The 23,407-nt window shown below is 41.5% G+C and overlaps 1 protein-coding gene across 2 annotated transcripts in view; it reads right to left on the bottom strand.

Moving 5' to 3' along the window:
* slc38a5b (solute carrier family 38 member 5b) overlaps positions 1-23,407 on the bottom strand; it is a 41,963-nt gene that overhangs the window by 5,753 nt on the left and 12,803 nt on the right. For both annotated transcript variants that reach the window (XM_034007189.3, XM_034007190.3), the window contains exons 2-11: positions 16,059-16,247; positions 13,422-13,509; positions 12,697-12,812; positions 7,718-7,791; positions 7,167-7,259; positions 6,175-6,256; positions 3,807-3,889; positions 3,449-3,507; positions 1,536-1,670; positions 636-715 (exon numbers count right to left, since the gene is read on the bottom strand). In XM_034007189.3, the coding sequence (XP_033863080.1) occupies positions 636-715; positions 1,536-1,670; positions 3,449-3,507; positions 3,807-3,889; positions 6,175-6,256; positions 7,167-7,259; positions 7,718-7,791; positions 12,697-12,812; positions 13,422-13,509; positions 16,059-16,153 (905 nt within the window). In that variant the 5' untranslated portion in view covers positions 16,154-16,247. The remainder of the gene's footprint in view (positions 1-635; positions 716-1,535; positions 1,671-3,448; positions 3,508-3,806; positions 3,890-6,174; positions 6,257-7,166; positions 7,260-7,717; positions 7,792-12,696; positions 12,813-13,421; positions 13,510-16,058; positions 16,248-23,407) is intronic.

Raw genomic sequence — 23,407 nt, 5'->3', positions numbered from 1 at the left:
AACACGTGTCCGATGCTTCTTCTAGAGACTGATAACCGATATCGATCGATAATAATGTGACGGTGTTATTTAGTACAGAACTTGTCAGACTCAAGCCAACTCATTTATATCATCCGAACACCCCATTTTGAGTGGGAAGTATTCAATCACTCAACCACATGCAACGCAACCAGACAGCCACTCCGATAACATGCTGGTCACAAAGGAAACTTTACTATACCAACAAATGGATCCTGACATTCAACGCAAGTACGGGCAATTTTACTAGGATCGTTTTAATTTTAAATAAAGCTTTTTTTTTTTTTTGTTCAAGCCAAAGGAGGCTGAAAAAGCTGCGTGAATGCACAGTGTTAAAAATATAAACCAGCACTAGGATAACCCACAAAATAAATCTGTGTTTTTGCTGCAGTTACAATTTCAACGGTATCATAATTGTAGCCTTTTTCCATTTATAGCAGTTTTAAAAACTTCAGAGCCAGAGTTTTACATTACTGTGCTGTGTCATTGTATTATTCACCAGGCTGAGGGTGTAGACTGCACACATTTAATAAAACACATTGAAAAAAGCATTTTCAGAGTAGTCCCAAGGGGTTTGCAACTCTGAGGTTCTGTAAAGTAATATGATAGTAACTGACCTGCGCAGCTCAGTGTAGATGGGGAGGACTTCAGGGTGACACACAAAGGCAAACGCCAGGATTGGAATGGAGTATGCTGTCTAGAAATCAGTGAGAAAGAACAACAGAGTTTTCCATCCACTTATATTATCTGTTAGGTTTTCATAAAACTGACGTTGTTGTGTGTGAGTGAAATTGTACTTTACGTCTTTCAAAAAATGAGACAGGATAAGCAAACCTGTTTGGACTGCCAATTAAAAACTGTTTACTAAAAATACTAAAATTACATTTTGACTGGAAGACCTTGAATTTATCGAGTTTCTTAGGGTATTTGTAAACTAGTTTGTGTTCAGGGTTGGGGAAGTTACTTTTAAAATGTAATCTGTTGGTTACAAGTTACTTAAATAAAATTGTAACTAGTTATAGAAACTTATTACTTAAAAAACAATGTAACTTGTTACAGTTATAAATAGTTACTTCTCAGGCACAGTTTACATTTGACATTGAAAAAGGAACAATTATAGTTATTGAAAAATGTAATCAGATTACAGTTACAAATTACTGAAAAATGTAATCAGATTACAGTTACAAGTTACTGAAAAATGTAATCAGATTACAGTGATGTATTATTCCCCAACACTCTCAGTGTTTAATAGTTTTGTAAGTGTACTGTTTCCATTGCCTTTCCATTGGCTTAAGTTCAGAACACTATATGCTGACTGACTGATATCAGAAGTTATCACTAACCATGTGCTACTGAATGTTGGGTAAATCAGACCAAGATTAGTGCTAATCAGGGTTTGTAATCATAATTACAAACATCAATATAATTAAAATATTTACTTTTTATTTCAAAATCATTGGCTTTAGGCAGCAGATGTGGAGATTTGGAGTTTGTCTCAAGTATTGCCACGTACTTACTTGTAAGTTGATGGTAAAGGTTTTGGCAGTGCATTGGTCCTCATAAGTTTGGTTTAATGGGACATTTGAGATGAGGCTGGTGTCGGTCACATTGCCTGGGAGTGGACAGGGTATATTGAACTTCTTATATATGACCTAAAATCAGAACAGAAGCTTATTGAAAATGAAAACTTCACTAGCTTCAGAATTTCAAGTAAATACAGAATGCTGTATAGTGATTACCAGAAACACATACCTACCTGGTAACACTTTCCATAAAGTGCCTCTAATGACTGTGTAATTACATCGTAGTTACTTAGTAAATATGTGGGTACTTACACATAATGACAATGTTATTATGCATAGTTACAAAATAATAAAAAGACAGTACATTGAAACAGTTTTCTAAAAGAACATTAATAGCAAGACAAACTGTTCAAATAAAATGTATTTCATTTGAAGAAAGCGTTAACCAGTGTGAAAAGCAGTGTGGAGTAGTAGTTAGGACTCTGGACTCTTGACCGGAGGGTTGTGGGTTCAATCCCAGGTGGGGAGGACACTGCTGCTGTACCCTTGAGCAAGGTGCTTTACCTAGATTGCTCCAGTAAAAAAACCCAACTGTATAAATGGGGGATTGTATGTAAAAATAATGTAATTGTATGTAAAAAATAATGTGGTATCTTGTAACAGTTGTGTGTCGCACTGGATAAGGGCGTCTGCTAAGAATTAGCCTAGTCAAACTCTCATGGTATTCATCTGTGACAGAAAACTGGCCTTTTTGTGGTAAGGTCACTTCCCTGTAAGACCACATTATGTCAGCTTTGTGTCAGGCCTTAATTGAGAAGTTCTGTTGAAGTTTATCTTTGCCTTCCATACCCCTTACGCCCTTCAGGGAGTGACCATGCAGAACAATCCCTACACGCCCAGATCGAAACTATTCGCAGTTGTTTTTAAAGGAAGCGAAGCAAATTATATATTGAACGTTAGTAAGTAAGCCCACGTATTAACCCTACAATACCACCCCTTGATTTTATTATTCTCTAAATCCAGTCTCGCAAGCCAGAATTGCCTAACAGAAACAAAAAAAAAATGTGTTTGTACAAGAAAATCTAGTTACATAAATAAAGTAGCTTTTCTCTTTGCAAAAATATTCTGGCATTACAGGCTTGAATAAAAACACACTAGTTTACTGTGGATAATTACAGTGCAACTGGATATAAATGGATTCCCGCCTCTGTGCTCGTTTTAAAATAGAACAATAATTCTACCGCCTACAGACTAACACTGAAATAGTAAGTCTCGTTTAATTCACTTACTGCCCTCTTACCCTTTTCCATCTGATGCTCTTATTTCATACTCAAATATTGTGTTATTTGTGGGTGCGTTCACGCAGAATCTGACCAGTTTAGCCAATGATCTTCTCCGTGAACGCACCCATTATTTTGTCTGCGCTCCTCTGACTGTGACTTCAGGAACGGCTCTTCAGTTCTAGCTGCACTGCTATAGTTATTGTACTGTATGGTGAATCGGTACAGCCCTGCCTGGGACTACAATTCCCAGCATGCCGCTTGCACTCGCAGCAATAGTGAGGGATGCTGGGAGCTGTAGTTCTTTAACTGTGGTGCGGTGTATTACATTTTTTGCTCAGTCTGTGTTGCTTTGACTGTGAGTTCAGGAGCTGCTCTTCAGTTCTGATCAAAGTTAGTCTTTCCACTCCTGGTCTTATTTCCAACCCCACTGAACCAATTAAACCCTGAAGTAGATGCTTATCTGATGTTACCTGTTAAACCTGGAGTGGAATAGCTCAGGAGTGTGATTGATTGACACCAGGTTTAGTCCAAACTCTTCATCTGTGACCTGAGCAAGCTACAAAAAGGGATACACATGCATGACGGGCCAGTGACAGGCCACCTAGACTGAAACTCCAAACTTACCGAAATAAGGAAGAATACCATGCAGGCCAATGAGAATCCACTGGTGTAGCCAAGGTAACCTGAACACAAAACACAGACAGCTCCGTCACGCTTTGAGTGTTGTAAAGAAGTATGTAACTAATATGCAATAAGTCGTTTGGTTACATGTTAATAAACAGTCAATAGATATGCAATCCATGTGTGCATCTATCATTAAACTGACATTATACTGAGTCAGTGGCTGAGCTGGGATTTGAACCGGGGACCTCCTGGTTACAAGTCAATTTCTTTAACCACTGGACCACACAGCCACCTATAAACTGTAAATAATTAGCATGCCTAACAATAACAGTAATAATAATAATTTGTAAGGACGTACCAAGTTGTCTCATTAACGCCAGGGGCAGGATAACTATAACACTTACAATGATGATCAGATACTTCCCATCCATGAACCATTCCCTGTGGATGAGGAGCACAAAGACACTGTTTAGAGACATAGGAGAGAAAAAAGTCAATCAATCCTTGTTTAACCCTTTAAAAGCCTGTGACCAGCGGACGCTGAATCACAGGAATTTATCTAGCCTGGAACAAAGAATTAGGAGGGACTTAGTTGTAGTCTTTGAAAAGGTGTTGACAAGCCAATACTTTAACTGTAGCTCAGGTACCAGGAACAAGGGTAGACTTAGGACAGAGGGAAGGAGACACTTCTTCACACAGAGAGTGGTGAGGGGATGGAATGGGTTACTTAGTCATGTTGTTGAAGGAGACACTTCTTCACACAGAGAGTGGTGAGGGGATGGAATGGGTTACCAAGTCATGTTGTTGAGGCAGAATCACTGGGATCCTTTAAGACCCGATTTTGCAAAGTTCTGAGATCAATCAGCTGCTAGGAACCGGATGACCTCCTCTCATTCGTAAATGCTCTTATGCTTGTATGTATCCTATAGTACCATCACTGTGGTGTGGGGCATATTCTCCTGGTATACCCTGGGTCTCTCGATTACCCATTTGGGCATGTTCTCCTGGTATACCCTGGGTCCCTCGATTACCCATTTGGGCATGTTCTCCAGGTATACCCTGGGTCCCTCGATTACCCATTTGGGCATGTTCTCCTGGTATACCCTGGGTCCCTCGATTACCCATTTGGGCATGTTCTCCTGGTATACCCTGGGTCCCTCGATTACTCTGGAAGTTCAACAAAAGGTTCTCAGACCTTTCTGTCCATTCATCTCTGCCTGTCTCTTTAATTTGAACAATATAACTGCCTTAGTTTTGCATCCTTCTAACCTCCTACAGATGTTTCAGATTGCATTTGACTGGAATCCAATAAACTCTACTAATATGTATTATTATTAATTTCTTAGCAGACGCCCTTATCCAGGGCGACTTACAATTGTTACAAGATAGAACATTAGTTTTACATACAATTGCCCATTTATACAGTTGGGTTTTTACTGGAGCAATCTAGGTAAAGTACCTTGCTCAAGGGTACAGCAGCAGTGTCCCCCACCTAGGATTGAACCCACGACCCTCCGGTCAAGAGTCCAGAGCCCTAACCACTACTCCACACTGCTACACTATCAAATGTTAAAACTATACTGTGCTGTCTGCCTATTTATTATTAAACAGAGCAGGTCTGAGAAACAGCGTTTAGAAACTAGGAAATTAATTTGCCCCCAAACAAGCCAACATCAGTTTATTGCTGCCTGTTACCACTATAAACCGACGAAATAAACCGACTGTTTACATTGGTTGTCAATAAACATAGCACATGCATTCACCTAAGCAGTTACAAAAGCCTACCTACCTGCATGAAAACCTCAGGGTGTGCAAATTTGAATTTTCGCTCAGTAATCAGCGATAAAGAAACACTTGTGTGTGAAAAGGTTAGACCACTTTGTGTTTTAATTAGGCATCTCGAACAACTTTCTAAAAAGTCTCCTGCATTTTACCATTTGTGGCTCTGTGTTCCTTTTCTCTTACTGTTTTAAATGAATTGCATGTGTAGCCAATTAGCCATCAGTCGCCAATTACCCTATTTTGACAATTTTCCAAGATTTTCAGTTACAGTGATTTGATTTCATATGCACAACACATAAAAACTAGTGAAGCAATGGGGTGTTCTTATACATGTGCACATTGCTGAGTGCTAACTATGACCATCAGATCAATGCACAGATTCTCTTTGAAGGGACTGAGCCAACTCCTTTTTGCTTGAGTCAAACATGCACATCAGTAACACACATGCCCCATTGCCACACCTGTAAATTCAAAACCAGAGCTACAGGGGGATGAAGCTGACTATATCAGGGATGGAAATAAGACTCCCATTGCACAGCAGTTTGATCCATTCCTGGTTTTACTAGGAGTTTAAGAAGACACACCTGAGCTTGTTACCTGTACACTGGGACTAATACCAAGTTTCATGACAGTAGTTTTCAAGCTAGATGCAAAAAGGTAAGATATATAACAGGGCACAGCACTGCTGTTTAGATAATGAGAATCTATATAATGAGGGATAGTCAACTAGTAGACTTCATATAGATCCAGTAAAAGTATGGGAGAGCTTTTCAAAGACGCAGTACCTCACAATCATGTTCAGTTTTGAACTGTAATAGGATTCCTGTTAACTACTTTCCTCCACAGCCCGCTAATCTTGGTTAAGCGGGCCGTGTTGGCACTCCAGTTTTACACCCAACACGCTCATCTATCAGACTGTGGATCCCCATTGGTGCAAATCTCACCCTGTATTTTCAGTCTTGCCTAAAAAGGCTTGCAGTACAAGAGGGAGTTCATACTTCACAATGTAGAGATAGCTGGACATTGCTGTGGAGAGAAAAACACCTTGTTTAGCTTACACACAGCAGACTCAACTACAGCTCTATTGTATAGGAGAGGAGGACGTTTATTAAGGTTGCTCTGATGCCCACACGTGAAGCATTTTGCAGTGAAACTTCCTGTGCAACACTGATATTCTTCCCCGTCTCCCCTTATATAAGTTTACCACGTCATATACATACAGTATGCTCCCAATCCCAAATTCCCTTTTAACCAATTCCAGCACGTACTCGATCAAAATGCCAATTAGCAGTATTCTGTTAAAATGGCAACACAAGACTTAGAGAATAAATAGCGGGGTGCTGAAAAATATAACGTTGCACGTCTGTTGCTACAACTGTTTAAATAACGTGCCTGCAATTTTTCTTTTCATTGCTAACATCCTGACAACTTTTTTCACATAACTTTAAAGTCTGTTTTAAAGCTCTTTTCAAAATGTCTGCTCCAGTGCACTGGTAGTGTAAGGATTATTGCCCACATTTTCAAACAGGTAACACAGCAATGTGGTACAGAACAAAAAAGCCAGAGCACGTGTTTGTTTTTTCCTTCCTGCAGTGATTTAGAGGACATATCTCAAACCCCAGTGCACTAGAGCAGACATTTTGAAAAGAGCTTTGAAACAGACTTTAAAGTTATAAGCGTAAATATATTTTTGGGAACCCCGCTACTGAACTGAAGTCACTGTTTGTTAGTCAATTCAACTGACTTCAAATGAAAGCAGTTGAACCATCACAAGAATTGTCTCTAAAATATAAATTCCAATTCCTTCGAAGAAAAAAATGGTTTGTATGCGTAATTAAAATGTACTTATTGTGTAAATCCTTTTGCACGATATATGTCAGTGTGACCAAAAAAGATACACCCCAGCCTTAAATATTATTCATGCCTGTGTACTTACCTCCAATATTGTGCATGCTGATTATCAATGCGGCCAAAATTTTACCCGGGTGTCCAAACGCCCTGTTACCCAGCTGTTCGTAAGCCCTGATCCCTGGAAAACAAGGACAGAGATTTGGTGGTCTACCAGATAGACTTATAGATGTTTGAGAGCACTTCTGGCTTTTAAGAAGTGTAATGACTTTCAATTCTATACAAAGTGATTCTAAACCAGAGAAGAACGCATTAGTTAGGACAATATGATACAGCCTTCCAATAAAATCAAATACTGCGTGTGTCCAGGTTTAACTTACATCAGAACTGGGGTCAATTAGAATTATAATTACATTGACATTAGCTTGCATTTGAGTACCATTCACTGCTTATGACTTTTCAATGTTGAGCATAAATACAGCACTGAAGTATCTGCATGGAGAGTTTGATAAATACTCCTTACTGTAATTATTTTGGTATAACCTTACATCTATGCCTGTAGAAGCAACAATCAAGAACAGAACATCATCTCTCGCCTGAGATCCTAGATAGACAACATGAAACGGAAAGTAACCTTACCCACAACGCCGGCAGATTTCAACAGCAAGTGTATGGAGTACGCAGACAGCAGGGCAATAGACAGTAAGAGAGCTCTGAAAAACACAACTCTGTTAGAGAAGCAGTGGCTGCAAGAAGTCTTTTATAATAACACAAAAAAAAGAATATGATTGCGAGGATGACCAACGTCAAGGTGAGATGGGTCTGGTCAACTCAACTCAAACTGGAAGCCATTTTTTCTATCTGCCACTGGGCACTGATATGTCAGCGACCTGATATCAGACTTTTTCAGCCGATCAAAGTCTATAGCCCTGGCCATTTCTGTGCAGAGACCAAAAAGCTACAGTAAAATAAGTTCTGTAAAATATCTCAATATTCTTATTTACCACGAGAAAGTGACACTATTTGCAGTTTCATCATGCTTTTCCAATGGTATACTATGCATTTTCCATAAACTATGGTTTGTTTTGTAATATGCTTAACCATACCTCTCTGTGCTTTACAATGCTTCCCTATTATTTACCAGACGTCTCTGTGCTTTACAATGCTTCCCTATGCTTTACCACACCTCTCTGTGCTTTACAATGCTTCCCTATGCTTTACCACACCTCTCTGTGCTTTACAATGCTTCCCTATGCTTTACCATACCTCTATGTGCTTTACAATGCTTCCCTATGCTTTACCACACCTCTCTGTGCTTTACAATGCTTCCCTATGCTTTACCACACCTCTCTGTGCTTTACAATGCTTCCCTATGCTTTACCATACCTCTCTGTGCTTTACAATGCTTCCCTATTATTTACCAGACGTCTCTGTGCTTTACAATGCTTCCCTATGCTTTACCAGACCTCTCTGTGCTTTACAATGCTTCCCTATGCTTTACCAGACCTCTCTGTGCTTTACAATGCTTCCCTATGCTTTACCATACCTCTCTGTGCTTTACAATGCTTCCCTATTATTTACCAGACGTCTCTGTGCTTTACAATGCTTCCCTATGCTTTACCAGACCTCTCTGTGCTTTACAATGCTTCCCTATGCTTTACCAGACCTCTCTGTGCTTTACAATGCTTCCCTATGCTTTACCAGACCTCTCTGTGCTTTACAATGCTTCCCTATGCTTTACCAGACCTCTCTGTGCTTTACAATGCTTCCCTATGCTTTACCAGACCTCTCTGTGCTTTACAATGCTTCCCTATGCTTTACCAGACGTCTCTGTGCTTTACAATGCTTCCCTATGCTTTACCAGACCTCTCTGTGCTTTACAATGCTTCCCTATGCTTTACCACACCTCTCTGTGCTTTACAATGCTTCCCTATGCTTTACCAGACCTCTCTGTGCTTTACAATGCTTCCCTATGCTTTACCAGACCTCTCTGTGCTTTACAATGCTTCCCTATGCTTTACCAGACCTCTATGTGCTTTACGATGCTTCCCTATGCTTTACCAGACCTCTCTGTGCTTTACAATGCTTCCCTATGCTTTACCATCCCTCTCTGTGCTTTACAATGCTTCCCTATGCTTTACCATGTTGCACTTTGCTATGCTTTTACGAAGGGAACTTTCTTCTTTTTCCCCGCCTCTTTTCCCAGTCTCCAATCAAGTTTCAGGTTGCCTGGTTCCAACCAATTAGAGATACAGAAAGTTTCTAACGGTGCTGTTTCTGTCTCAGTGATTATTAGACTGGTACAGTATTTCTTATAGCAGAGATCAGCACAGGTTAAGACTCCCAAACAAGCACTGAAATCCACTAATCTGATTACAGTCCAGGCAGACGAGACTCACATACAAGGCAAATGGCTTTCTCTTCACTGCTAGCAAAGCAGGTTAGCGGGAACCTTAATTATTACAGCAGACAGCATGCAATCTGCCAGCAAAGCGATATTTTTAAAAGTCTAAGTACTGTTCTAAGCACTACTCCAGCTGTAGGGTTATATAAGACTGCTATCCAGTCTCCCGCCTTCCCATCTATAATATAGGAAAACAGATTTTTTTAACACGTGTCTCTAATTATTGTGTATTTTGCATAGTAGTTACTTAGTAAATACATGTGCACTTACACATCATTACAATGTTATTATGCATAGTTACAATGCACTTTATGTGTAAATCTACACTATTGTACTGAGGGTATTAATGCTTGTGACAGGGTAGCCATCTGTCGTGTGGGTGCGTGCATTCCCTGCTGAGGGGCAGGCAGGAGATCGAGACGGAGGTTGAAGTTGATACGCCCCCGCAGGCGAATAGGATTTATTTACATATCAACACACTGAACAGCTCATGTGACACTACCAGCAATGGCAGCACATGGAGCACATACAACACAACACAAACACTGGTGAGATCTACAATCTCTGATCTAATCTTTTCTGTTCTGCTTGATCATGGTGGATAAACAGTTTGGGCAGATGTGTGGTCCAGTGGTTAAAGAAACAGGCTTGAAACCAGGAGGTCCCCGGTTCAAATCCCACCTCAGCCACTGACTCACTGTGTGACCATGAGTAAGTCACTTAACCTCCTTGTGCTCCGTCTTTCGGGTGAGACGTAGTTGTAAGTGACTCTGTAGCTGATGCGTAGTTCACACACCCTAGTCTCGTATCTTGTAAAGCGCTTTGTGATGGTGGTCCACTATGAAAGGCGCTATATAAAAATAAAGATTATTATATTAGAGACACTTAATGTAAAGTGTTGCCTATATTTGTATAATACCGCTTGCACTGGTGTGAAACAATTAGCTATGATGTGGGAATGCATATATTTGGGGAATATGCCTACATATGAACACAAAAGGAAAAATGATGATGTATTTCTCGCAATAAGGCATCTTATGGTTAGCATAGAATATAAGAAAATGATAAGACTATAATACTTTATAAAGAATGTAAATATATATCTAAATACACTACACTGTCTCTGATGTAACAGAAGGCTGCTGTTTGGTTCTCTCTATCACCTTTGAGTGAAAAACTGGGACATTTCTTTTTAAAAATATGTAAAATATGTATATAATAACACAATCATAATTAAAATGTATTCCAAGGGAAAGTGGAGGTATTTAAAGGCGTTTGACGCCATGGTAACCACACTTACCATGGCATCAAAAGTCTATAAACAAAAAAACAGGACACATTTAAAAATTTTACTGTTTCTGAACGGGACAAAAAATGAAGGCCGAATACTGGGACACTCCTAGTTCTCCAGGGCCGTCTGGCATAATACAAGTAAAAGTATTTAGATATGCAGGACGCGTTGAGAAATGGGAACAGATAAAAGCTGTCTACTCAAATTTCACCAGTGGGTTCCTGGGAGGGAGGTTGGCTAGTTGACCAAGTCAGATGATTAGCCTCACAAGAGCTTTAACTGCGATATATAAATAGAATTTTTATTACCAAATCGAATCTCACTCCACATAATTCCTTAACCCAATTGGGTACAATTGAATTCAGGAGGCTGACAGTACATTACAGAGGCATACTGACTGCAACAGCTGCAGCTGCAGTTTGAGGTGGTAAGAAAAAGGCAAAACTCTTTCCCAGTCCCTCAGATCTAATGACTAGACTAGACCACACTGCCTCCCTCCCTGCCAGTCCCTCAGCTCTAACCACTAGACTAGACCACACTGCTCCCCTCCCTCCCAGTCCCTCAGATCTAATGACTTGACTAGGCCACACTGCCTCCTTCCCTCCCAGTCCCTCAGCTCTAACCACTAGACCACACTGCTCCCCTCCCTCCCAGTCCCTCAGCTCTAACTGCTAGACTAGACCACACTGCTTCCCTCCCTCCCAGTCCCTCAGATCTAATGACTTGACTAGGCCACACTGCCTCCTTCCCTCCCAGTCCCTCAGCTCTAACCACTAGACCACACTGCTTCCCTCCCTCCCAGTCCCTCAGCTCTAACTGCTAGACTAGACCACACTGCTTCCCTCCCTCCCAGTCTCTCAGCACAGAGAGGTACGGTAGAGCATGATAAACCATGATTAAGTATGGTAAAAGTATAGTATAGGAAAACTTATCTCTTATCACAGTAGCTACTAGTGCCACTACTGGACATCCATAGAAGGTAATTTGTTTACAGTCTTTCTCTCTGGCAAATAAATCCATGTTCAGGCAGCATTGGATTTACTAAAATAGCCATGACTTGGCTCTCTCAACCTCTGACGTACGCGACTGCAGCTCTCCTGCTGGGAATTTAGCATTTAATTAAGCCAAGCTAACAGGCCCCCCCCCCCCGCTACAGAGAGGGGAAACTGCCCACCTTAGCTGCTACTGGGCTGGGGGCCATCCACTAATCTAGGCCGCTGAAAGTCTGAGGACTGGACTGACTTTTTTTTTGGCAGATTGTATGAAATATTGTATTGGCAATTATTATTACAATGAAGAAGTTTCAGGGATTTTTAAAAAAATGATAAATAAGGACTTTAGGTGATAGTTTACATTAACTGTATCTAATTACTGTGTATTTACATAGTAGTTACTTAGTAAATACATGTGTACTTACACATAATTACAATGTTATTTAAGCATAGCTACAATGTACTTAATTTGCATGACATATGCAAGTACACAATTGTATCAGAAAAGGATTAAGGTTATGGTTATAACATGCAAAAAGATTGGTGAAAGAAAGAAAGAAAGAAAGAAAGAAAGAAAGAAAGAAAGAAAGAAAGCATTTTGCAGTGGAGACGCAATATTAACTACCAAAAGCGGAACTAACCAATCCCTGTTATTTCTCTAGAAGTTACAACATTCAGGCTCCTATCTGCTCAAGGTTATAGAAATTCCACACAGCTTGTGCTGAAGATTTCAATTCCCAGGCTTTTACATGAATCGGGAATCTATTGACTTTTTTTTTTTACTAACAATATTTATAAGCTACTGGTAACACTAATTAATCCCCACATTGCAATGTCCTGACTAGAATACAATGGAGCTCAACGGGGATGCGATGCAGCCCTTGCGACAGTGCAGAGGAAACGGTATGGAAGCCAACAGGCTGGTACTCACACAAAGAGCACGATGCCAGTGTTCGACATGGCGTACGCCAATCCCAGAATCCCACTGCCCATGATGGCGTTACTGAGGTTAAACACAGACATCCCGAATGACGTCTTCCCTTCAAACTGAAAGAAAACCAGGAAACCACATCAGTATCTCTCTCCATGTTTAAACTGTCCAGTTGAGATTCAGTACAGGGAGTAGGACGAGAGAGAGAGAGAGCGTACATGAAAGCTAAAAGTTTAGAACAGAAGGTAGGGGGCCCTTATTGGACAGTTATCAATGCATGGAATTGCCCAGCGGTTTTCTGGACCATGCCCCCCCCCCCCCTTCCTTTTGTCTGTGATACTTGCCTCCCCACTCCTTCCTTCCCTCCACACACATGTACATATACTGGTAAAACACTAAAACACTGGGAACATTCAAAACAGTTTGATTCTGTCCCATTAAATGAACTCAAATCCCTTATATTTTAGCTGTGATTATTTTATCCTTCTGATATAAAAATCATTTTGATTTCACTTGGCTTCTTTCCTTAGAAATCTCTGCGGTGGATTGTGGGATTGTAGTCCTGGGCAAGATGTGCTCTCTGATTAAACTCAACAAAGAAATACATTACCCAGATTGCACGGCAGTAGCTCTTGAGTTAGGTCGAAGGGCATGTCACATGTGTTAGACAAATCGTTTGCATTTGCTAGCTTTGACATGTATTCATTGAATCATACGGTACTCACGTCTGTAAACTGTGTCCTTTTCTTTCCATCAGTTTTGTGCGGTAAAAACTCTTCACATTCGGCTTTGTCTTTTCCAGGCACTTCATAGCTGCAGGAATAAATGCAAGTCCATTAAGAAATCAAATATGTTTCTGATCCTTTGTGTAGAGACTCCTTCACCAATCACTCAAGAGCCTATTGCTTATTAACTTAAGACAGAGTGAAGGAGACACTTCTTCACACAGAGAGTGGTGAGGGGATGGAATGGGTTACCTAGTCATGTTGTTGAAGGAGACACTTCTTCACACAGAGAGTGGTGAGGGGATGGAATGGGTTACCTAGTCATGTTGTTGAAGGAGACTCTTCTTCACACAGAGAGTGGTGAGGGGATGGAATGGGTTACCTAGTCATGTTGCTGAAGGAGACACTTCTTCACTCAATCAGCTACTAGGAACCAGATGAGCGCTTTTCTGATACAATTGTGTACTTATATATATCGTGCAAAAAGATTAATACATTAAGTACACTGTAACTGTGCATAATAACATAACGTATATGTAAGTACACTATTCCTAACTTTAAACTATAACCCTAACCCTAATCCCAACCCTCTGTGGCAGGCTAAAGTTTTCTCCCTTGTTTATTGGTGGACTTCGGTCACCCAGCAGGTGGTGACAAACTTCCGTTCCTTACCAATATGGCGCAGACCTTCAGCCTAGTATCCAATTGTGGTGGCCATCTTGGTAGAGGAAAATCGCACATGTGCTACAGACTCCATTTCCTTGAGTCATTGTTGGATTAGCTGCACCTGTTCCTTAGGGATAGGTGCAGGACTGATTGAAGAGGTGGAGTCTGGAGTATATAGGGGAGGTGTGTGTGTTAGGGAGTTAGTCGTGCTGGGGGATGCCAGGAGAGAGGAGAGGAGAGAGAGAGATAGAGGAGGAGGAGAAGGAGAAGGAGGAGGAGGAGGAGGAGGAGAGGAGAGGAGAGGAGTGGAGCCACACTCTACACAGCAAGATTTACAAATTGCTTGCTGCCTGACCTTGTGTTCTGAACAGTGTTTGCAGGATTGCTTCTCTCATTCACTGGCTGTTGATGTCAGTACCCTGTACTACCACTGTGTTTTATTTGCCTGTATTTTACTATGCCCCTGTAAATATCCCCATTGCAAGACGTGTACAGTCTAAATAAACGCTTGGTTTTGAACTGCAACTTTTGACCATCCAGTTTGTGTATGTTGTCCTCCACTCCCTAAAGTGCAACCTATCACACCCCACTAACCCTAACTCTATACCTAACCTCCCCCTAACCCCTTTCTGATACAACTGTAAAAATATTTACACATTAAGTACGTTGTAACTGTGCATAATAACATTGTAATGATATGGAACTGATCGAGACACTTCATGTAAAGTGTTAATCTATAAAATATTGCACCCTGCTGTTATGAATCCCTGTTGCAGTATAATAACAGTGGGAGTTGCTGACTCTCCTAAATCAACAGCAGCTCCAATTCCAGCCCAGGGAGAGAAAGAGAAGTCTCTTTGTTAGGACTCCCTGGCACTCTGTGAGATTAGCAACTTACCCTTACATGAACTTACCCAGTACAGACCCCAAACCACACGAATACAACCCACCCACTGTTAGAGATCAGGTTACTTACAGCTCACTTGATTTTTTCTTCCGTTTGTGAGTGGTCCTCGTTGAATTTACCCCAATACAGCGTTTTGTTTATCTCTGTGTTATGTACAGGAGCGTCTTTTCAGTTCTAGTTGTCTGATAATGATCTTTGTATTATGGGCTAGATCATCCAAACAAGATAGGGGTCAGTTCCTGATTTTCAGTTCCGATTCCAGTTCTTTTTTTGGAATCGATTGCCAATTCCAATACCTTTGAAGGAACTGGACTTGGATTTGATATTTTAGAGTCATAATAATTGCTGTGGTTGTTCAAAAAATGTCATTGACTAACTAACAGCCACTTCAGTGGAAGTAGTTTGTTGCACTGTGCAAAAAGATTTACACATTAAGTACATTGTAACTGTGTATAATTACATTGTAATGATGTGTAAGTACACATGTATTTACTAAGTTACTACTATGTAATTACACATTAATGAGAGGCGCTTAATGTAAAGTGTCACCTCATGTGGTAGGTGTCATGTTTTCCTATATAAAAACATATCGGGGTGAATTTTTTAATGGTATTTTATTTGAAGCTGTTAGTACAGAAAATGTATCAAGCGCTCCTTGTAGAAATTTCAATGCTACACTTTAAGCTTGAGAAGTTGCAAGAAGAAAGTACATTGAAAACACAACAGTCATAGGAAAGCCGTGATTGATCCAGCTTCTGGGATTTTGAGTTCCTTTAGAAGCAGAGGTTTGATTGGTTGAATTAAACAATTTAGAACAGGTTTGGAATAGAGACCAGCAGTGGGGTGGCCACCTCTGGGCTGGCCCTAAGATAAGGAGATACTACCTACTGAATACTTTAGTTAAATCTATTACAAGACAGGGGGGGTTATTGTTAAAATCCTGCTGTAAATTGGTATCAGATAAGCGACTTCTGCCAAGTCTCACTTCAACCAAATCAGTCATTCTGAACAGGTTGCTGTGCTGTCAATGGGACCCTTTGTGACGTCCCTGTGTATCAACTCACCTGTCTTCCAGCGTGACTTTCTCCGGACCTAAGTCCCCCCCATGGTTCCCGTTTCCCATCATGCCTTCTGCTTCAGAGAGTTTTTCAAGTTCCATTGTGATGTTGTCGACAGTGAGAAGTCAGTCACGAGATTTAAAAGTCAGGTAGATCCTACAGGAAACGTGGTTTAGTACTCCAGTAAAAAAGGATCTGAAATGCAAATACAAAACGTTGATGTCAATTATTATTATTATTATTATTATTATTATTATTATTTATTTCTTAGCAGACGCCCTTATCCAGGGCGACTTACAATCGTAGGCAAAAACATTTCAAGCGTTACAATACAAGTAATACAATAAGAGCAAGAAATACAATAACTTTTGTTCAAGTAAAGTACAAGTTTGACAAACCACAATTCAATAATACAGCAGGTAATAGTGATAGTTACATCAGGATATGATTAAATAGTGATAGTTACATCAGGATGTGATTAAATACAAAGTACTACAGGTTAAAAACTTGGCAGATTACAGTATTCTGAAGTACAGGATTAAATGCAGTAAAATAGGGGCTGATAAGAGCAAAATAAAGCACATTTACATGAAGGGTGATAGTGTCCCAGGATACAAACAGAGGAGTTCTACAGGTGCTCTTTGAAGAGGTGAGTCTTAAGGAGGCGCCGGAATGTGGTCAGGGACTGGGCAGTCCTGACATCTGTAGGAAGGTCATTCCACCACTGCGGAGCAAGGGTGGAGAAGGAGCGGGCTTTGGAGGCAGGGGAGCGTAGCGGTGGTAGAGCTAGTCTTCTAGTGCAGGCGGAGCGGAGAGGTCGAGTGGGGGTGTAGGGAGAGATGAGGGTCTGGAGGTAGCTGGGTGCAGTCTGGTCAAGGCATCTGTAGGCTAGTACAAGAGTCTTGAACTGGATGCGAGCGGTGATCGGGAGCCAGCCAATTATCTGTGACAGTGATTGGTGTTTTCCTAAACCCAACAGTACTGCATATATCTAGAGAAATACTTCGAGTCCAGGCTATTCCACAGCCGACCGTGGACGGGAGCTCCCAGGGGGCGGCACACAATTGGCCGAGCGTCGCCCGGGGGGGAGGGTTTAGGTAGGCCAGGGTGTCCTCGGCTCACCGCGCAACAGCGACCCCTGTGGTCTGACCGGGCGCCTGCGGGCTTGCCTGTAAGTTGCCCGAGAGCTGCGTTGTCCTCAGACGCTATAGCTCTGAGGCGGCTGCACGGTGAGTCCGCAGTGTGAAAAGAAGCGGTCGGCTGACGGCACACGCTTCGGAGGACAGCGTGTGTTCATCTTCGCCCCTCCCGAGTCAGCGCAGGGGTGGTAGCGGTGAGCCGTGCTTAAATAATAATTGAATTGGGAGAAAATAATACAAAATAATTGGCGACTACTAAAAGGATCCCAGTGATTCAGCATCTCAACAACATGACTAGGTAACCCATTCCATCCCCTCACCACTCTCTGTGTGAAGAAGAGTCTCCTTCAACAACATGACTAGGTAACCCATTCCATCCCCTCACCACTCTCTGTGTGAAGAAGTGTCTCCTTCAACAACATGACTAGGTAACCCATTCCATCCCCTCACCACTCTCTGTGTGAAGAAGTGTCTCCTTCAACAACATGACTAGGTAACCCATTCCATCCCCTCACCACTCTCTGTGTGAAGAAGAGCCTCCTTCAGCAACATGACTAGGTAACCCATTCCATCCCCTCACCACTCTCTGTGTGAAGAAGAGTCTCCTTCAACCACATGACTAGGTAACCCATTCCATCCCCTCACCACTCTCTGTGTGAAGAAGAGTCTCCTTCAGCAACATGACTAGGTAACCCATTCCATCCCCTCACCACTCTCTGTGGGAAGAAGAGTCTCCTTCAACAACATGACTAGGTAAGCCATTCCATCCCCTCACCACTCTCTGTGTGAAGAAGTGTCTCCTTCAACAACATGACTAGGTAACTCATTCCATCCCCTCACCACTGTAAAAAAAGATAAAGAAGGTGGCTTCTAGCAGTTCAAATGTTGGCTCTGGTTACGAGATATAAAGCAGCATTCAGCATCCATGCTAGTCTTAATCACCATTACTGAAACCCTGTTTTTGTGGGTGAAATTAACAATGGAAAATGCACTGAAACAGTTAAAGGGCTTGCGTCCTGTCTGTCTGGTGGTTAAAACGACGTTACAAGCCAGATGATATTTTCTGCACGGAATGTGCTAAATGCCATAAAATCCTTTTAAAAAAAAAAAAAAAGATCCTGCCTGCCAAGTGAGTCATACGCAGTGATTTTGATGAACTCTCCCTGTCTAGATTGTACTTCCTTGAAGACAAAGCAGAGAGAGTCTTTTCAGAAAAGCATGGGTCATTTCAATGGTTGTAGAGTGCTGAAGGTTGTGTTGTGTACCAGAAAACTGAAATGTAAAAAATAGGGCTGTACATCTCTCCAGAAACTGACATTCTTTATAACTGATGCTAAATAATGTTACTACCAAGTTTCACGACAATCAGATATGCGACAAAATTTTATCTCAAGAACCCAAGAAGTTATTCCACATACTGTAAATCAATTTTAATATACTTTGCCATGATACAAATACCTACTTAGATTACGTGATCACAGACTACTTTCATTACTTTTTATTCTGTAATAGGCTTGGTGGTCCAGTGGTTCAAGAAAGGGGCTTGTTCCCAGGAGGTTCTCAGTTCAATCCCAGCCACTGACTCACTGTGCGTGACCCTGAGCAAGTCACTTAACCTCCTTGTGCGCCGTCCTTCAGATGAGAAACAAGGTCCTATTGTAAGTGACTGCAACAGCAGCAGTTGTGATGCATAGTTCACCACCAAGTCGCTTTGGATAAAAGTGTCTGCTAAATAATAATATTCTGTACATACTGCTGACCTACATCACAGTCATCAACTATTTAATCATACTGTATTTGTTTTATTATTATGATTTATTGCTTATAAATATGACAGCAAAAAGCTGTGTTTTGTTTATTGTTTGGCAGCATGGATGGGGAAGCCTCACCACAAAAACCCCGTACAGAAGGTGACCATCTCCCGAGTTAATTAATTGATTCTTTGTTGCTAATCGGGAGATGGTCACCTGTATAAAAGCCTGCAGCTCTCCCTGTTCAAGGTGGGTGTTCAGGAGAACGAGAACGAGAACGAGAACGAGAACGAGAGCAAGAGAGCGAGAACGAGAACAAGAACGAGAATGAGAGCGAGAGCGAGAACGAGAGCGAGAACGAGAGCGAGAGCGAGAACGAGAATGAGAACGAGAATGAGAGAACGCGAGAGAGAACGAGAACCTGAGCGAGAGCGAGAACGAGAACGAGAGCGAGAACGAGAATGAAAATGAGAGAACGCGAGAGAGAACGAGAACCTGAGCGAGAGCGAGAATGAGAACGAGAGCGAGAACGAGAGCGAGAGTGAGAACGAGAACGAGAACGAGAACGAGAACGAGAACGAGAACGAGAATGAGAGCGAGAGCGAGAACGAGAACGAGAGTGAGAGCGAGAACGAGAACGAGAACGAGAATGAGAATGAGAACGAAAACGAGAATGAGAGCGAGAGCGAGAGCGAGAGCGAGAACGAGAACGAGAGTGAGAGCGAGAACGAGAACGAGAACGAGAATGAGAATGAGAACGAGAACGAGAATGAGAGAACGCGAGAGAGAACGAGAACCTGAGCGAGAGCGAGAACGAGAACGAGAGCGAGAACGAGAGCGAGAGCGAGAGCGAGAACGAGAGAACGCGAGAGAGAACAAGAACCTGAGCGAGAGCGAGAATGAGAACGAGAACGAGAACGAGAATGAGAACGAGAATGAGAGAACGCGAGAGAGAACGAGAACCTGAGCGAGAGCGAGAATGAGAACGTGAGCGAGAACAGAAAGTAGGAAAACATTTGCTGCGTGTGCTGGAGCACTGTACTTGTTTAGCTGATGTCAGTTTTTTGTGTGTGCGAGATTTGTTTATGTTTATTTATTTTTGCTCTGTGAGCAGTGTTTTGTGTTGAAATATTTTAATTATTTTTGTTGTAAATAAACACGGCTCCACAGTGTGCTTTTGAACCCGAGCACTGCCTGTATTGCTGTCTGTCTCTGGCCTGACATCACCCCCCTCAGCCACCCTGTCACACCTGGTCAGAACAAGGAAAATTGTTAAATCGTCCTGGTTTTGCAATTTTGTATTCATCTTGTAGCTATCCACAATAGCCTTGTTTTATGTGTAATTCAGCCAGAGCTGTTAGGAGCACATATTTCCACACCTTGACTTCAGCCTGAGGCTGTTCTGTAGCAAAAACAATACAAAATACCTTTACCATAAATAAAAACATTTACGTACAGTATATGGAGAGCAGCATAACAACAGGAGAGCCACATCTGAACTGTATGTCTATCTTTCCTTTCCCTGGTTATTGCTAGTGCTGTGTGTGTGTGTGTGTGTGTGTGTGTGTGTTTTACTTATTTTAATTGTACTTTGATGTAATTTCCTGGTTGGCTACGGAAGTGTGTGGGCGGGAGATGGTGATTCGTGGCAGTTAGGCCCCGGGAAATATTCCATGAGAATTTAAACCCTGTGTGTAAGCAGACAAGCATTTAGTAAGCGAGCATTATGTAAATGCACAGGAATTAGAGACACGTCATGTAAAGTCTGACAGGAAATTCTTGAAGGGAATTACTCTGAAAATACAACTTCGATATGAAGTAACGACTTTTAAAGTGTGTCCATTAAAAGAATAAGCATATTAATTCTAACTCTTTCTTGAGTGAGTTAAGTGAACTCACTTTTGATCCAGAGGGATTTAAACCCCCAGCCAAACAGAGACTCACACTCAATCGCTACATACATCACACACAGACTAACAGAGCAGAGACAGACACACACACAGCCTTTCACAAACACTGACACTTCTGTTTTATATCTTCTGCCACGATGCATATATTTGTAGGAGGGGATTTTATGTTACCGTGGGAAACAGAACAGACAGCCCAAACAATCCATACTCCTACCCCTTTCATAAGTAAAGGACCAGCACAACTCTGCCCCTCAGCTCTAACCACTAGACTAGGCCACGCTGCTTCCCTCCCTCCCAGTCCCTCAGCTCTAACCACTAGACTAGACCACACTGCCTCCCTCCCTCCCAGTCCCTCAGCTCTAACCACTAGACTAGACCACACTGCCTCCCTCCCTCCCAGTCCCTCAACTAACCACTAGACTAGGCCACACTGCTTCCCTCCCTCCCAGTCCTTCAGCTCTAAACATTAGACTAGGCCACACTGCTTCCCTCCCTCCCAGTCCCTCATCTAACCACTAGACCAGAACACACAGCTTCCCTCCCTCCCAGTCCCTCAGCTCCTACCCTCGGGCTGAGTGTGTTAATTACTCTCACACAAACTGCAGCCCAGTCACATGCCAAAAATCAGTCCTGTCCCAGAAACTCACAAAGCCGGATTGATAGGAGGTCGCTGGAAATTCATATCGCATGTTTGATTTTCCACGTAGAACTCCACCCTCATTATTCTCACTGCACGTCCGCGGTAAAGAAAAATGTGCCCTCAGACCTGTTTACTATCAGCAATGATGCATGTCAGTAATGTATATCCCCTGTTGCCACGTCTGAACACTGAAAATTAAAGCCAATTTAACAACTGCTTTGGAAGTCACCAGAGACAGCTCTTGCCCACTTTTGACTCTGCGTGTTTGAGGTTATTGTCCATTTGGAGTGGGCAAGGGGCAGGGCCAGTCTCTAGTACCCTGGCTGAACTTGATTGAAGTCTTTAAAATCATAAGTGGCACAGATAAAATTAACCCAAGACACTTGTAAAGTGCCTACATTGTGGACTGCTCTGCCGCCTTCTGTCAGGGAAGCGGGGACTCAAGACTGAAACCAAAATGTTTGAATCCCTTTTTGAAATTTCTGTTTTATCAGCTTCTGTTTTTAATTCTTTTTTGTGAGTGTTTTGGGATCCTTGCGATGAAAAGTGCTACAGAAAAGTGAATTGCTGTTGTTGTTTTTGTCTTCTTTATTTCGATTGAATGACACTGAAAGAAGAACAAGAAAACAGAAATGGAAGCTGGGCAGAGTTTCAAACAGTAGGACGCACTTTCTTTACACAGAGAGTTATAAGCGCATGGAACAGCCGACCAGGTGAGGGAGAATGGTGTGCTAACAAGGATCGAATCGCCTTTTCTCATTCCCTACCTTTCTGATGTACTGTATATCATGGGTGACTTTTTCATCTTTAACCACTAGACTAGGCCACAAAGGTGCGAGCAGGTATCATCTTAAAAAATGCAGGTGAATCTAAAAATGAGCTGTATCTTAAAAGGGTAGCGTACAAAAAAAAAAACATGACCGAAATAAAAAAACGTACGACACAAATGCTGCACGTTTTTATTGCCGTTATAAGTTTTTTATTTCAGTCACGCTTCTCTGTGAATTCGACCTGCATCTTTGTAGATTCGCCTGCGCTTTTTAAGATGACACTGACTTCCACGTTTGGGCCACTGTACGACAGCTCTAATTTTGAACGTACGGCCATGGCAATGACGGATACAAATCTATACTTATATGTGTTTGCGTGTTCTTTGAATGGCGAGCATGTTTGAAATGCAATGCAAATCCTGTACGTACGCGAGCTGCTGTTGTTTGAGTTGGCAATTGCTGCGGGGTTACTACGCCCATTGTTTAAATACAAGCTTGACAGATTGTGCCCTTTTAACAAAGCATTGAAGAGAAACAGACCCAGGCGACAGCAAGCAACACAGTTTAATGTTTAGAACTAGCTCTTCTGCCTGCCACTAGATTAAACACACACACACACTCCATTGTGGACCATGATTAATCTGACCTACATTATTAAAAAGACATTTGGAATCAGTAAACAAAAAGTGACAAAGTAGCCTTGCCTCAAATGAGGGCTATCACGCCATTGATTTGATTTGTTTGGATAAGGCTACATCCACACTGGACAGAGCAACTCAGAAGACAGCTGGATAGAGTTAGAGACAGCTAGAACTGATATGTTCAACAACATTATTTTAGTGTTATTTATATATACAACTTACTCAATGTCAATTGTGTTTCTTTACAAATTCCTTCTTTGATCCTTTTAGTTTATTAACTTTTTAAAAGTATTTTAAACATTATTATTATTATTATTATTATTATTATTATTATTATTATTATTATTATTATTATTAGCCATGTTATTATGTGCAGGTTATTTAATTTTATTTAGTTTTTCCTTTTAAAATGTTCCAGTGAACTTGACAGGAAATGCTTTATAAATATGGTTCATAATCTTCCACACTATGTACGAGCTTGGGAATGTTGGGATGTGGCACATA

Source organism: Acipenser ruthenus, chromosome 56, assembly GCF_902713425.1.
Source record: "Acipenser ruthenus chromosome 56, fAciRut3.2 maternal haplotype, whole genome shotgun sequence".
Taxonomy (NCBI): domain Eukaryota; kingdom Metazoa; phylum Chordata; class Actinopteri; order Acipenseriformes; family Acipenseridae; genus Acipenser; species Acipenser ruthenus.
Note: the sequence above shows the minus strand (reverse complement) of the source record. Positions and strands in the feature narration are given on the sequence as shown.